The sequence below is a fragment of the Eleutherodactylus coqui genome, chromosome 1, assembly GCF_035609145.1.
Source record: "Eleutherodactylus coqui strain aEleCoq1 chromosome 1, aEleCoq1.hap1, whole genome shotgun sequence".
In the NCBI taxonomy this organism is placed as follows: Eukaryota; Metazoa; Chordata; class Amphibia; order Anura; family Eleutherodactylidae; genus Eleutherodactylus; species Eleutherodactylus coqui.
This window is the reverse complement of record NC_089837.1, coordinates 432,925,920-432,943,172: the sequence shown is the minus strand read 5'-3', so window position 1 is coordinate 432,943,172 and position 17,253 is coordinate 432,925,920. Positions and strand designations below refer to the sequence as shown.

The following is a 17,253-nucleotide window of genomic DNA, read 5'->3' as shown; positions in this document are numbered from 1 at the left end:
CTTCAATGGAAGTCGTCAACGAGGAACCCGCAGTAAAATGGAGCATGCTGTGATTTTTCATCCGTGAGCGGAAACTGCAATTGCTTTCCGCTCGTGTGCATGAAGAATCATTTGTTCCATAGCATGCTATGGAGCCTTCTTGCTGCGGAATCCGGAGGCGGATGCCCGCTCTGCATTCTGCAGCAAAAATCTGCTCGCGTGCATGAGACCTTAGTGAGGTTTTCACTACAACGTCTGAAATTATTCCTAGCAGTATGCAGGAAGCTTTTCCTAGGTGGCTGTAGGTAGCTAGAATGTTGTCACAACTATATGACTATGCAGGGGACTTGAAAGGGGTTTCACAGGCAAATATAGTACTACTGATGTCCTATCCTCAGGATAGGTGATCAATAGTTGATCGGCTGGAGTCTACCACTTGGGACCCCGGCTGATCAGCTCATCCAGCACCCACTGTCAGTGCCACAAAATAGGAGTATGGAGAGGAAGTAGTTAGTTCTGATCTATGTATTGAACAGATCTCGCAATTGCCGGTGCAGCTGTCGTTGATTTCAATTAGAGCTGGACCTGCAATTACAAGCACTGGCCACTACACACTGGTCGGAGCTAACTGCTTCAGCTCCGTACCCTTGTGTGTTGTGGTGCTGACAGTGGGTGCCCAAATAGCTGATTAGCCAGGGTCTCAAGCAGTGGACCCCAGCTGATCAACTATGGATGACCTATCCTTAGGATAGGAAATCAATAGTATTTGCCCAGAAAACAGCTCTGTGTCAGAAAAATGCAGCTCTGACCACTATAAAGATGTATTAAAAAATCAATTTATACAGAATACCTAAAACTGTCATGCTGTTAAAAGTAGACATCCGCTTTAAGTACTGGATACTTCTCGTACTTCTGATAATAATAACTGATTGTTATGTATCTTTCTAAGTTTTTCCAGGTTCAAAGAACAGCAATACAATGTATTAGCTAGGCTGTGTTAAGCCCAGATAAGATAATATTTCCTGTGTTATTCTTTATCTCATTTCACTGGTGTATAAGATATATATGAGAATATGATATGATTTCGGTTGGTGGCGACCGTCTCCTGCCCTGCAGTTATCACAAGCAGCTGTAGGTCTTCTACTATGTGTGATTAGACTCCAGTAGGGTTTCTCAACCTCCGTTTATCTTATTTCTAACTATAACATCTTATCTTTACCAAGAACCCTTTATACTTATCAGTTTATAGAAAATATAATAAAATAACTTCAGTGTGCCCTCCACTATTTACAGTAACAAGAAAAAGTAAGTGAACCCTGTGGAATTACTTGGATTTCTGCACTGATTACTAATAAAATGTGGTCTGATTGTTATCCAAGTCGTAATTATAGACAAGCACAATATAATACTAGACCAGTAACACACAAATAGTTGGACCATTCATTTCTTTTACTGAGCACTTTGAGGAATCATCCACAGTGTAAGGAGAAAAGCAAGTGAAGCGTCAAATTTAATAATGTGTAGATCCCCTTTAGCAGCAATCACCTCCACCAAATGTTTTCTGTAGTTGCAAATAAGATTTGTACAACATGGAGAAGGAATTCCTACATTTGCAGTTTTGTATTGGAGTTTAACAATATTTCTGGGATGCCTTGTATGCATGGTCTTCTTCTTGTCATGCCACAGTCTCTCGATTGGGTTGAAGTCGGGGATTACTTTTTCTTGCAACTGTACCTTCTAATTCATTATGTGTGCTAACCATGTGGAGTTTTACAATCATTAGCTCAGCTACTGTGCTCTTGATTCTCGCTGCGCAGTTGGCATAGGTAATGAGTGGGATCCATGAGATCAGAGGAGTAACTTGAAGCTCATAACCCCAGTGTAAAATCTGGAAAACGCATCCCATCTACCACTTATAATACTAGTGTGGCATTTGGACCCTCTCCAGCACCAGAGCCAGATGCAACTGCTACTTCAGCATTCGCTATAGCTACACCGCTATGTGAGAACCCCTATCTTCCATTGTTCTCACTGTGCATGACATTATATATATATATAATGTAACTGTTGAAGTGTGAATATAGTAATCATTACAAGGGTAGAGTTGAATCTTGCATATTTTCATCCTTTGTTGTGACCAAGCCTAAGGTGTGGAACAATACAACATACCATAAATAGCAATCTGTCAGACAGGCGGGTGTGGGTTTGCCTTGCTACACACCGATTTGACTTTTGGACTATTAATGGAGGCAGCACTTAGGAATCTCCAATTTTCAGCCTTGACTCCTCCAAGAGGGATTCGGTCTTCGCTGAGAAGCCTCCAAGCCCTTACTCACAGAGGTAGTCTCGGTTGTGTGGCTGTTGTCGCTGCACAGGGCCGAGGCATGGTACAGAGTCTTGTCATTATGACTTGCAGTAGTCAGGGGTTGGCAGCACAACTTCAGTAACGCTATCCAGGCAAAGGTCAGGACAGGCTGCAGGCAAATAACAAAGTCCAATAACATAGCCAAGGTCAGGAGTACAGAAGTCAGGAAAACAGGCATAGGCCAGAAACAGAGAACAACACTACCAAGAGTCTTGTCACATTGGATAGGACCAATTGCTTAGGCATCCACCCTTAGGTATGGATGCTAATATACCAAGTGCTGTGGTAGGACTGGAGGAGCCAGGTTTAGGGAGTGTGTTGACCCTTTAAGAGAGGGGGAGGGAGCTTGTGTTAGCCGTATGGGCAAACACCAGAAAACCAGCAGAGGAGTGAACATGGTGTGCAGTGCGTGAATGGTGGTGACGCCCAACCGTGGCCCCATCAGCAGGTGTGCGAGGTGGGCAGCAGCGGCACGCTGTGACATAATCTAATGCGTTTTATAGATTTATGAATAACATCAGCTCATGACTTTGAAAAAAAAAGAAGAAAAAAAAAAAGGAAATTCTAAAATTTCCCTTTTTATATGCAGACAAAATTTCCACCCAACATATATTACAAGTTGTTTACTCACCAGCCAATTGTAGATATGTGTGCCAATAGCCCCAAGGATTACACCAAGCAATCTGTGAAACAACTGCTGCCAAGGCAAATCCACAATCATGGGGTGATCCCAGAACAAGACCGCAATGGCTGGTACACCAGAGTGGAGAACAACGGATGGAGACGCCTGACACTCAGGGTCAGTGATACAGCAGATTATTTCTAAATTATTCCTAAATGCTCCTTTAATCGCCATAGAGTGCTTTCACACGAGTGAAATTATTCTGCAGGACGCAGATCACTTGCAGATTTTGTCAAATAATGCGCATTTATACAATGTCAGAGTTCGCTCGTGCAGCTTGTTTATACAGGCAGATGAAACGTTTGCTTTTTATGCTAAATCATTCAGTTGTTCACATTCGATGTATAAGTGAACAAGAATGACTGAATGATCAGTATTTAAGCCAAACGATTAGTGAATGACCCAACAATAATTTTCAGGCTTGCATGAAATCAATGATAAGTGAGCAAATTATTGTTCATCATTGCCAGTGGTTACACTGAACGATTATTGTTCAAATTAGAACGATCTAGTGATTTTTTTTCTTTCTGAAAGATTATGGTTTTGTCTAAATGCAGCTTAAGGGTGGATTCAGATGACCGTATATCGGCTCGGTTTTCATGCCGAGCCGATATACGGTGTCCTCATCTGCAGGGGGGGGGGGGAGGATGGAAGAGCCAGGAGCAGGAACTGAGCTCCCGCCCCCTCTCTGCCTCCTCTCCGCCCCTCTGCACTATTTGCAATGAAAGGAGGCAGGGCGAGGGAGGGGCTAAGTTCCACGAATTGGCCCCGCCCCATCCTGCCTCTCCTCATTGCAAATAGTGCAGAGGGGCGGAGAGGAGACAGAGAGGGGGCGGGAGCTCAGAGCACTGCTCCTAGCTCTTCCAGCCTCCCCCCCCTGCAGAGAGAGATGACGTATATCGGCTGGGCGTGAAAACCCAGCCGATATACAGTCGTCTGAATCCAGCCTTACGCAGAGCAATTTAGATTTTATAGGGGATGAATGATTGTTCATACAGTCATTCATCCCCCATGCACTTTCATCACTGTTGGTGTGCTTCCGAGGAGAACAATCCTGAGAGAATAAGTGGTTGCTCGTTTGGATCTCTGTCCTGTTTACATGGGGTAATGATTGGCTGAACAAGTGTTCTAATGAACCCTTATTCTTAATCACCAGCCCAAGTAAAAGGAAATTACATGTCATGTTCTTCTGCAAGATATACACAAAAATAAGACATGCAGCAATTTTTTTTTTTAAGTGAAAAATCACTTGTATAAATATGGCCTTAGAAAGACTGCTACATGAGTCTGTGTGTGCATCAGAACCACCCCTCCCAGTCATTGTTATAAGGTTTGTATAAAGAATCTAACATTGACTAGCAAGAATGCTGCCTTCCAATAGGTGGCGCTGCAGAGGTATTGTTGCAGCTCCCTTATTTGCATATTACACAGGGGAGCATGAATGGCCTTATAAGTCTCCTTACTCACCTTCTAGGTGCTCTCCATAAGGAGAAAATATAGCATTCTTGACCCACACCACAGGCTTCTCGCTAGCCAAACCAGAAACCTACTGCACACTAATGAGGGGCAAACACCCTGAAACAGCTGTCTGTGTATGGTATTCTGGCTTGGCTTTCAATTTCCAGTCATTGTTACAAGGCTTGTATAAAGAGTCTAACATTGACTTGCAGGAATTCTCCCTTCCAATAGGTGGCGCTGCAGAGATATTGTTCCAGCTCCCTTATTTGCAAATTACCAAGAGGAACATGAATGACCTTATAAGTCTCCTCACTCACTCACCTTCTAGGTGCTCTCCCTAAGCAGAAAAGCTAGTGTTCCTGACTCAGAACTAACAGCACACTCCATGTACACTTGGTTTCTGATCCTCTCTCTCCACAGCTCCCTGGTACTTTAGATGAAGTGACTGCAGCTGATAATAAGAGGTTACCGTTCAGCCACAGCAAACTACAGAGGAAACAAGAGGTTTTAAAAAAGCAGAAGCAAAGGAAAATTGATTGGATGAGAAAGATGTGAGTGGAGCATGACCATTGTCTTACAGGAGTTCTGCCCTACAGGGAACGGTAGCACAGATGCTGCATGAGGATGGGGGTTCTACTTCTTTTTGCAGTCGCTGGGGTACAATATCATTACGGTGCTTTCACACGGATGTAAATGTGGCCGTGTGGACAAATCTGCTGCCCAGTGTTATCCTATGGGGATTGAAATCCACATCATTTGAAATTTGTGAGGCTTTATTTCAAAACTGCACAATTAAAGTCTGCTGAAAAAAACGGCAAGAAATTCCGTAGAATGCATCCCACAGTTAAAAAGGCTACAAAATCAGCATTATTTGATACAATCTGAAGCTGTTCTGCAGCCTAAATCCACCCGTCCAAAAGCACCTTTATGCTGGGTTCCCATGGGATGCTTTAACCGCGGAAATCTCACGGTTTTGCCGCAGCAAAGATTTCTGCGGGATAAGCACAGCTTCAAAACCCACGGCATTTTGTCCCAAAAAAAAATTACATGATGCGTCCCTGGAATCCGCGCTGGCTTTGCTGCGACGGATTGTCTGCCCCATGTGGACGAAATTTTTGACAAATCTCGTCCACATGGCTGGCTAATCCAGGGATTAGCGGCCGCAAGTGGATTTGCGGCAGGGAAACTCCGCGGCAAATCCGCCCTGTGTGAAACCAGCCTAAGGGACCTTTCACATTGGATGGAATAGGTCATGCAACGCCCCACAAGCCACAGTAAGTTCCACACCTGCGGATTTTGATGAGGAACTGAAAATCGCTTAAAACCTGACTGCAATTCTGCATCAAAATACACTGTTAGACTTGCAGATTTCAATGTGGAATTCCGCAGCTGCAGATTTGGCTGCGTTCTGCAGCGTAATTCCGTCCTGTATGAAAGGTCCCTTATAGAATCTCATCATTCCTGGGAACAATTACGCGAGGCTTTAAGGCCTCTTTCGCATGGGGTTTCAACGATATCTGTGCGATATCGCTGTGTTTTCTCAAGGTGATATCGCGACTTTGTAGAGCTCTTTTGCCGGGTAGGCTTCAGCCAGCACTTCCTGTTTAGGGGTTTCAAAAATACCTCCTCCAGGAAGCGCTGGCTCTGATTGGTTCTCGAGCGAGGCGCCTCAGCCAATCACTGAAGCGCTCGATGAACCAATCACAGCCATCGCATTGAATGGCTGTGATTGGTTCATAACCAATCAAAACCAGCGTTTTCTGGAGGCGGGATTTATGAACCCCCTGACCAGGAAGTGTCAGCTGAAGACTACAAGCAAGCACGGCGAAATTGCTGGAGAAGTGTTGTGGAGCAGAAGCGCCTGTTAGGTTATGAATTGTTTTTTGTTTTTTTTTTTAAAACACCTAAGGCTTATTTTAGGGAAAAACAGTAGGACTCACTACTGTAAAAGTTGCATCACACCGCACGAAAACTGCAATTTGATGCGATGCAACACAAAGGAAGGCTCCATAGGGAAATATGGGCTACAAAACATAGCAAATCGCTGCAATATTCAGCATGCCATGATTTATTTTTTCGCAATGTAGCAGCCTACAAAACATTGCCAATGTGAAGCATGGGCTTCACATACATGCAATTTGTAGCACTGTCACATCGCGAGAAAATCTGCAATTTTGTCGCCCGTGTGAACCACAGGAGCCCTTAGTATTGTGGCTGTAGTACAGCCAGTAGTCTGACAGGAGGCACTTACCTGTACTGGACTGTAAAACATGAGACATTTATGTGGCTTGTGACATTTTCTGTGATGTTTGAAAGAACTAAATTTAGCTTAAAAACTTTCTTAGAGAGTTGTCATATCTTACCTAATGACTACTCTGCAGACGCTTGTTTAGTGTCCCATTCACCAAGCTCCCTGCAGCCTCTGCTGACCCGAATAGGACTTTGGAAATATCAGTGCCAGCAAGCATCACAGTATGTACATGCAGCGCCACCTCCTGGACATCTGCTTCATAGACAGAGACACCATATTTTCTATGATAGTTCCATCACACTGCAAAAATAACAATCAATAAATGCTATATAAATGTATTTAATTATTATCTAGAAATGCTATATAGTCATGAAGTATCTCCTCTTTCCAATACGGCTTAATCAGGTATTATGAAGGACGTCTACATGCACAGACTACAGACCCCGACACAGCAGTTCTGGTCCAGCGAGCCACTGAGGGAGTCATACAGTCTGTGGAGCAACACGGCATAGAGGCTGTCCTGGACTGGGAGGTGGACGAACTGCTCAATTGGACTAATGCGCTGAACTATGATGAGTAAGTACAAAGAAATCCTCTACCGGGTCAGTATATTTTACAGGCCAGATGGTGATGTGCTCTACATCTGTAGATAGGTCATCCATATATAATAGGTAATCTTATATATCTAATAGGATGTGTATGTATGTGTGTATGTGCCACCATTACTCATGAACGCCTGGGGCAATTTCAACAGGCCAGGTGGTTCTTATTTCACAGTCTTCTATAACACAGACGAACTCCTCCTTATCATGCACTAATCTATTACACAGACGACCTCCTCAAACTCTAATATATTACACAGACCTGCTCCTCAGATGATAATATCTTACCCAGACAACCTCCTCCTCTGCTTCAACTACCACACAGCTTTCCACCAGCACTAAGCCACTATGTACCACACGGACATGAGACCAGCACCCACACATACATACTTAAATTCTTTTCGTGTCTGAAAAAAAATACACGGGCAACGCCGGGTAATCAGCTAGTATTATATATAATAGGTGGTGCTGTGAATATTGCCCATCTTGATGTCAGTAAAGCCTTTGATACAGTTCCACGTAACAAGCTTATAGACAAGTCATTGATAGTCTGGTGGATTTCCAGCTAGTTAAAGGCCTTCTGCACACGGGTGACAAAGTAGCGCGATTTTGTCGCATTGCGACAGTGCTACAAATCACATGTATGTGAAGCTCATGCTTTCCTATGGGTTAATTCACACGTGAGATGTTTTGTAGCATGAAACATCCCAACACAAAAAACTTGCAGGTCCGGCGATATGCCCGCGACTCATGAGGTTTTGTACGCCATGTTTCCCTATGGAGCCTTCCTCTCTGTTGCATCACATTGCACAAAAACGCGATTTTCGTGTGGTGCGATGCAACTTTGACAGTAGGAAATCCTATTGTCAAAGCCCTAGCCTAAGCCCTAGATGCAGGAAAAAACAAAACAGCATACATCACCTTAGAAGCGCTGTCCGACGCCACAGCAGCTTCTCCCCATCTCTTCTGGCCAGGGATTGAAGAACCCCGCCTCCTAGAAGCACTGCCTCTGATTGGCTGACGCTTAGCCAACCACAGCCAGTGCTCAATAAACCAATCACAACCATTCATCAAGCACAGGCTCTGATTGGCTAAGCATCAGCCAATCACAGCAAGCGCTTCCAGGAGGCTGGTATTTTTCAATCCGCAGCCAGAAGAGATGAAGAAGAAGAGTGCCGGGAACCGAGAAGAAGCTGCAGTGGAACCCCGGACAGCACTTCTAAGCTGATGTATACTTTTTTTTCCCTGCAGCTGGGGCATATTTTCATGGTAGGGCTTATATGTCAAGCCCCCCGAGAAAATCCTCGCATATGGTGGCACAAAGTCGTGCAATTTTGTAACGCAGGAAATTGCAGCGATGTAATATCGCTGTGATTGTTTTTTTCCTGACTATGCCGTGTCGCTCATGTGAAGGAGGCCAAAAGGCTGTTGTTGTTAACGGAGTGTATTCTGAACAGGAATGAATTACAAGTGGTGACCACAAGGGTCTATCATGGGTCCTATTCTCTTTTATATGTTCATAAGTGACCTAGCTGAAGGTTTAACAGGTAAGGTCTGTCTGTTTGCTGATGACACACAAGTGTGCAATAGGGTTGATACTCCTGGTGGTGTTGTGAACATAGAAAGATTTAAGGTCCGTTTAGACAAGCCTATTTCTCGTTGGATCGAGTGAACTATGTCAGAGTTCACTCGGGCAGCCTGTTTTGACAGACAGATACATTAAAAAGAAAAGGCACACAGCAGCACTTAACAATATACAAAATTGGCAGAGTCGATGTTACGGATGCAAGCCCTCAAACGCATTGGACCCAGATCCACAATACAGTTCAAAATAGTAAAGAATAGGCAGTATCCACAGTGCAGTAAGTTCCAATTAAAAAGACTTAATTCCCCACAATCCATCACAGCGACGTTTTAACCCCACCAGGGGTCTTTGTCAAGCTGATTCCCCATACACAGAACACGCCATATATAGAACATATAGCCAATCACAATACATCAATTAAAAACTTCCCATCACCAGCTGGTTGCCTCCTTTCTTACCAATAAGGTATCATGGGAGCATGCCTCCACACTACAGTATCAGCTCGGCTTGTGTCACTGTTAATGTGGCATCTCAGAGGTCTAATTGTACATGTGCGAGGTCGCATCATTATTTTGCGGTATCTGAATCTTCAGATATATCCCAATCCTGAAGCGCCACTGTGCACATGTGAGCTTTCCAAGAATCTTGCGGTTTTCACACCAAAACAGCTATAGTTATATATGTATTCACTCTCTACATCAGTCTATTGGCTGTATATATGAGTGGAACAGTGACATCTATAGACTTCCATTTAATAGTCCATCATTTTCAGATGAAATCCGTACTGAAAAAACGGACTGGAGGGAGAGGCGGGGGGTGATGATAGTAACCTTTATGTATGTTACAAAAAGAGAGAAGGGAGAGGAAGACATGATGGAAACCTTTATATATGTTACAGGAGGAGGGAAGGGAGAGGGTGGGCATGATGGAAACCTTTATATATGCGCTAGAAGGAATGAAGGGTGAGGGACGACATGATGGGAACCCTTATATATGTTACAGGAGGAAAGAAGGGGGACATAATGGAAACCTTTATATATGTTACAGGAGGAAAGAAGGGATAAGGGGGGCATAGTGGAAACCTTTATATATGTTACAGGAGGAGAGAAGAGAGAGGAGGGGCATGATGGAAACCTTTATATATGTTACAGGAGGAGGGAAGGGAGAGGAGGACATGATGGAAACCTTTATATATGCTATAGAGGGAATGAAGGGTGAGGGAGGACATGAAACCCTTACATATGTTACAGGAGGAAAGAAGGAGGACATAATGGAAACCTTTATATATGTTACAGGAGGAGAGAAGGGATAAGGGGGACATGATGGAAACCTTTATATATGTTACAGGAGGAAAGAAGGGATAAAGGGGACATGATGGAAACCTTCATATATGTTACAGGAAGAAAAAAGGGATAAGGGGGACATGATGGAAACCTTTATATATGTTACAGGAGGAGAGAAGGGAGAGGAGGGGCATGATGGAAACCTTTATATAAGTTATAGAAGGAATGAAGGGAGAGGGGGACATGATGGAAACATTTATATATGTTATAGAAGGTTGATGGGGGACATGATGGAAACCTTTATATATGTTACAGGAGGAGAGAAGGGAGAGGAGGACATGATGGAAACATTTATATATGTTATAGCAGGGAGAGGGGGAGCATGATGGAAGCCTTTATATATGTTGTTATAGGAGGAAAGAATGGGGACATAATGGAAACCTTTATATATGTTACAGGAGGATAGAAGGGGGAGGGGGACATAAATGAAACCTTTATATACATTACAGGAGGAGAGAAGGGAGAGAGTGGCCATGATGGAAACCTTTATATATGCTATAGAAGGAATAAAGGGTGAGGGAGGACATGATGGGAACACTTATATATGTTACAGGAGGAGAGAAGGGAAAGGAGGACATGATGGAAACTTTTAGATATGTCATAGCAGGGAGAAGGGAGGGCATGGTGGAGACCTTTATATATGTTACAGGAGGAAAGAAGGAAGAGGAGGGACATGATGGAAACCTAGAACAAGGCAACACAATCTGAGATTAGTTGGAGGAAAGCAAAAGTAATGTCAGAAAATGTTATTATGATTATAATTTATGTTTTTCTGTTATAATTGATCATGAAGATGCACTTATAGGAGGGAAAAAAACGATGAAATAAAATAAAGTATGGTTTTCAGTGCTGCTGAGAGTGTTTGTGTTGTCTGCTGCACATGTCCACAGTTTCCTAGGCTGCGATACCCCCTAGGGATATAGATGCCACTATGGAACTAGCTGTATACTAGGGTAGTAATGTGTCCCCTCCCTCTATATGATGTTTGCAATTCACTTTAATAGCTGACAATGAGATGAGAATTTAAGTCACTGTGCCAGAAGGAGCAAAGTAATCGGAGTCATGGGAGCCTGTACTGTAGCAATAAAAAGAATATACTCATAGAAAAGCTTGTTAGCACAGGAAAAACCCAAGAGGACATCTGTGTTTACTCTGTGCTGGATACTACATTAGTGAATGATGTGCCTGAGAGCAGATTCTTTTTCTAGATGACATCACAAAGCGGCACTATATCCCACTAAGGGCTTATGCACATGAATGACATATTCGCGAGTTTTGTGCTCCTTATTCTCTATTTGGGCATTCCCTTGGAACACATTACCCATTGTTTTCAATGGGACTTTGAAAGAAATCTCAATGGGGAAGCGGTCACCATCTTTTCACGCATGGGAATCTGAATTTAAACCAAACAGATTGTTACATGGCGAAAATCGCACATTCACAAGGGCGATATTGGGCCAAAGTTTCGCGGCCCAATATTGCGCTCGCCCATGTGAATGTAGCCTAATCGTATTGTCTTTCACAGCACATGCATGTTTTACGCACACACTAATGTGCTTACAGTGGACACCTCTTCCCAATGAACCAAAGCATAATCTAAGGTTCTTGAAGTCTTTGTTTGGTACAAAATATCTCCCCCAAGCCTCTATTTCTAGGTAAACGACACCGAACCTACAGTCTTCCTAATCAGCAGATTTGCTTTCTTCTTCTCTAGGCTGAAGCTGTATAATTTCCTTCACTACCGTTTCATGTTTCCTGCACCTTAGTAAGACGACTCTAAGGCCCCCTATTTACGGCCATGATGGAATATCGCTAGCGATATTCCACCGCAGAGGAGGAGTGGGGAGCGCTGACAGGTCTCAGCCTATCTAACAGGCCGGGGCAACTGGAGGAGCTTTCTCTCCTCGCTCTAAACCCCCTTCCCCCCCGGCCTCTCTCCATTCATTTAACACAGCAGCCATTCAGTACTAAACTGCCGCTACTTAAAGTGATCGGAGAGGGGCGGGGGAGAGTGAGGAGATAAATCTCCTCCAGCCGCCCTGGCCCCCTTCTGGCTGCTCTGTGAGCGAGCCAGCGATACACGCTTCTATGTAACAGCACGGTGACACACAGTACACACAGGGACGAGCGTCGGGCATCGTTTGCCGGATATTCGTCCAGTGTAAATGGGCTTTTAATCCTTTAAAAACCCTTTAATCTCCTTTATCCTCTTAAATTCCTTTTTGCACAGCATGATTATCATGCAATTCAATTGTTGGATCGAGTGGTTTTGCATAGTAATTGAGCTGTGTGAACACATGCAGTATAAAACCAATCAATGATAAATCGCTAATTGAATCTTTCATGCAGACCTAAAAAGCATTGTTGGTTTGCAGCTGCATCTGCCTATGAACGACGGGCTGTTTACTATGAATCATGGTGGGTGGGCCGGAACAATCTCCAGCCCACTGCACCTCCAGTCACTGAGCGCTGATCGCTCCGGTGTGACAGGGGCTTTATCAAAATATTTTAAAAAATCAAATACGCAGGTGTTAAATGAAATGCAGATGCCCCATGCTTCTCTATGGGCGGCTTGAACTGCGGATCGTCCGTAATTCAATTTTGCTTGTGGACATGGGGCCTTACAGTAATAATAAAATGTCAGTTAACTTGTTGGCTGGGCTGAGCTGTATTTGGATGTTATGGAATACAACTGTAAAAGATGGTTTCTACCAAATCAAGACATTTACCCCCATCATACCTAAAGATGAACGGGAAAAATGGAAACTGCCGAGTACGATCATTTGTCTGTTTCTTATGCATAGAGAGTCTGTTTCTTATAGAGAGCCACTAGGAAAGGGGCATTTTTTCATGACTCTGGTATAACGGAGTCGTTCCCAGCTGTAACCTTCCACCTTTACACACTAACAAGTCTCCAACTCCTATGTATAAATAATGACAGACACATTCTCTCTTTGGATAATTTGGCCACAGCAGCCATTTTATTAAAACAAACTTTATAAAATTAACACGTAATTAACTACATTTAACCATTAGTAGGTAACATTCCCCACAGAATAGGGGAGATCCTTGGAGCCCCAAAAATTCTCAATTCTGCGCCGCACCCTACAAAACAACCGCTCTCTCAATCCTCTCTTGGATCACCAATGACCACATCAATGCCTACCTCATTCAAGTGTATACAGTCACCCCTCCAAAAATTACTGTGCCCAGATTTCAGATCTAAATGCTGCACAGCCCCACTCCTGTTACGAGCCACAAATCTTGAAACCTCCTGATCTAACTGCACCCGAGCCATATTAAAACTTTCCACCGACCTCGCATTGTGCCACACCTCACGCGGCACAATCTCCGACCTCACGACTATCAACCCCAGATATGACGTCACTAGTCGCAAAAGATCATACCGGTTGTCCCAAGATAGATCCCAAAATGGCCTCCTGCCGAAATCGTTCCCTCCCACATGCAATACCAAAATAACATAATGGCCCATAATCCACACCAAAGCTGGGTGATGACCTGTAAAAGAAGAGGGTAGGATAGGGGTAGTGTTATGGTATACTAACTTTGATACACTCACCGAAGGGACAAAAGGTTTCTCTAATGACTTATGAAAAACCCTGTGAACCCTCCATGTAGCTGGCAAATGAAGATCATAAGCAAGCGGGTTTACTACACGCGTGATGGTAAAGGGACCCACATAACGCGGCGGCAGTTTCAAAGACGGAACCTTCAAATTGAGATTTCTAGAAGACAAATATACCTTCTGTCAGATCCTGTAAGGTTCAGATACTGACAGACTCCTCCCACTTCACAACTGTATACGAGCCCCCGTTGCTTCCAGGTTCTTCTGTACTTCTTTCCATACCCCCTGCAGCGCATCTGTGGTGACATCAGCTGCAGGACAAGCAGACGGAGTAGAAATAGCTGCGAGGAAGCGAGGATGCTGACCATATACGCAAAGCAATGGAGATACCCCAGTGGAAGAACAAGTATGTTGGTGAACGCAAACTCTGCCAACGGCAGGAATTCTGCCCACTGATGAGCCTTTTCGCTAGCAAACAACCGTAAATATTGCATTAAATCCTGGTTCTTACGCTCAGTCTGACCATTAGTTTGCGAGTGGAATGCTGATGAGAAGGAAAGCGACGTTCCCAGGTTTCTACAGAAGTCTCGCCAAAATTGCGCAGCAAACTGAACCCCGCGATTTGATACGATGTTCTCAGGAACCCCAAATAGCCGAATGATTTCTTTTTAAAAAATCTTGGAAAATTCTATCGCAGAAGGTAGCTTAACGCCACGAAATGTGCCATTTTTGAGAAACGGTCTACAACAACTAGGATAGTGGTGAACTTCTGAGACTCAGGTAGATCGGTGATAAAATCTACCGATAAATGCGACCACGGACGAGAAGGTACCGGTAACGGTCTCAGAGGCCCCTCCAGGCGACGACGCAGACTTTTACTGCGTGCACAGACAGAACATCCCTTAACAGAGTCCCATGAACCCCCGGACGGCCTGCGAGAACAGATGAGTGAGACTCTTCAATGACTCTAAGATGCAAGGTCTCTGGCACAAACCATCTGCACTCCGGCATCCCCGAGGGAGCATCCTGCTGACAATTTTGTAGATGAGGAAGAGATCAGATTTTACAGCTGCCACCACCACCCCGGGCGCCAAGATATTCTCGTGAGCCACTGTCTCACTTTCCGGTGAACCGAAACTCTGTGAGAGGGCGTCTGCCTTCACGTTCTTCTCCCCTGGAATATATGTAACAACGAGGTTAAACCAGGCGAAAAACAACGCCCACCTGGCCTGACGAGTTCTGAGTTTCTTAGCATTGGCGAGATATACCAAGTTTTAATGATCAGTATACACGGTGATGGGATGCCTTCCCCCTCAAGATGATGACGCCACTCTTCTAGAGACTACTTAATCGCCAATAACTCACGATTACCCACCTCGTAGTTACATTCCGCCTACTGAACTTCCGCGAGAAGACCATACATGGACTACACCCAGATCTCCCTCTGACTTCCTGAGACAATACAGCCCCCGCCTCCACCTCAGACGTATCGACCTCAATGAAGAACAGTCGCCGTGCGTCAGGCTGTACTAGCACTGGGGCAGCAGTAAACGCTCTTTTGAGACAACTAAAAGCCTCTAGGGCCTCTGGCGACCATCTTACCAAGTCGGCACCCTTCTTGGTAAGATTGGTCAGGGGTTAAGCTATAACAGAATAATTCTTAATGAATTTACGGTAAAAATTGCTAGAGAGCTTTCAGGTTATCTGGTCTGACCCATTGGGAGATTTCTGCCACTTTATCAGACTCCATTTGAATCTCCGTGGGTGAAATCACATAACCAAGGAAAGACACTTGTTTAGTACCAAAAATGCATTTCTCCAACTTGACAAAAAGTTGTTACTCACACAAATGGGTCAGAACCATCCTCAGGTGCCGCATATGGATAATCCCAGTCTGGAGAATACACCAGAATGTCATCGAGATATATGACCAAAAATACCCCCAGGAAGTCGTGGAATACTGCCTTCATAAACCCCTGGAACACAGCGGGGGCATTACAAAGTCCGAAGGGCATGACTAGACATTCAAAATGTCCGAACGAGGTGTCGAACGCAGTCTTCCACTGATCTCCCTTTCAGATACTAATTAAATTGTATGCCCCCTTAAGTCCAATTTGGAAAACCAGTGGGCCCCAACCACCTGATTCCTGATTTATTGAATCAGAGGCAAGGAGCACTGGTTCTTCACTGTAATTTTATTCAAAGCCCAATAATCCACACAAGGCCTCAACGTCCCATCCTTCTTCTTTACAAAGAAGAGACCTGCCCCGGCAGGGGACCTGGATGGCCTGATATGTTGTTTGGCCAGAGACTTTGAGATATAGGACTTAAGGGCTTCGTGTTCACGCCCAGACAAATTTAAAATGGCTCCTCTAGGGATGGGACTGTCGGGGATCAAATCAATACCACAGTCCCAACACCCTTTGGGGAGGCAAAGTCTCAGACAGTTTCTTGGCAAATACGTCATGAAAATCAGACAAATACTCAGGAATAAGTGTGGTATCTGCTGAATACATGGATATAATAGCTAAGTGACTATGACAGGACAACCCCCAATGTGTCAATTCTCGAGTGGACCAATCAAATCGGGGATTATCCACTGGTTATCCACCAGTTATCCACTGGTTCGAACTGATGTCGCAGACACTTCTGAGGACAGGTTGCTACACGATGTCTGGCTTTCCCACAATAGAGGCAGAGATGATAAATTATCCGGAACCATCGCCGTTCCTTGGGGCTTAGCTGGTCTACTTCCATAGCCCCGGCACCAGAAGTTGGCATGGAAGTGGGAGCGAGTCTGCTGGATTCCCTAGCCTTACAGGTCTGACGTTCCTCTTTTCTAGATCTCAGCCTCCTGTCAGCTTTAACCGCCAATTCCATTGCATCATTGAGTGTCACGGGAGCGGGATGAGAAATGAGTAGGTCCTTGACCGCGTCAGATGGACCCAACAAAAACACATCTTTAAGGGCGTTATCATTCCAAGAGGTTTCACCTGCATACAGTCTAAATTTAGAGCAATAGTCCTCTACCCACTGCTGCCCCTGACGTAAAGGCATGAGATGGGATACCGCTAACCCCGCACGATCAGGCTCATCAAAAATACCAAGTACCAAGTTCCCGAAAAAACAAATCAACTGACTGCAGGCAAGCCGAGCTCTCGGGTAAGGAGTAGGCCCATGTCTGGGGGGGACCCCGAAGTAAGGACATAATCAATTCAACTTTCTGGGATTCTGAGCCGGAGGAGCAGGAACGCATACGGAAATACAATCTACATGCCTGCTGAAAAACAAAAAACTTGCTCCTCTCCCCTGAAAATACCTCAGGAAGCGGACACTTGGGCTCAGGAATAGATGGGGCGGTAGAAACCTGCACTAACTCCCGCTGCTCCTGGGCCACCATAC

At 44.5% G+C, this 17,253-nt stretch overlaps 1 protein-coding gene across 2 annotated transcripts in view; it reads left to right on the top strand.

Moving 5' to 3' along the window:
- The window catches only part of C1H11orf65 (chromosome 1 C11orf65 homolog), a 44,155-nt gene that overhangs the window by 14,797 nt on the left and 12,105 nt on the right, over positions 1-17,253 (top strand). For both annotated transcript variants that reach the window (XM_066582089.1, XM_066582095.1), the window contains exons 5-7: positions 2,934-3,143; positions 4,905-5,035; positions 7,141-7,311. In XM_066582089.1, the coding sequence (XP_066438186.1) occupies positions 2,934-3,143; positions 4,905-5,035; positions 7,141-7,311 (512 nt within the window). The remainder of the gene's footprint in view (positions 1-2,933; positions 3,144-4,904; positions 5,036-7,140; positions 7,312-17,253) is intronic.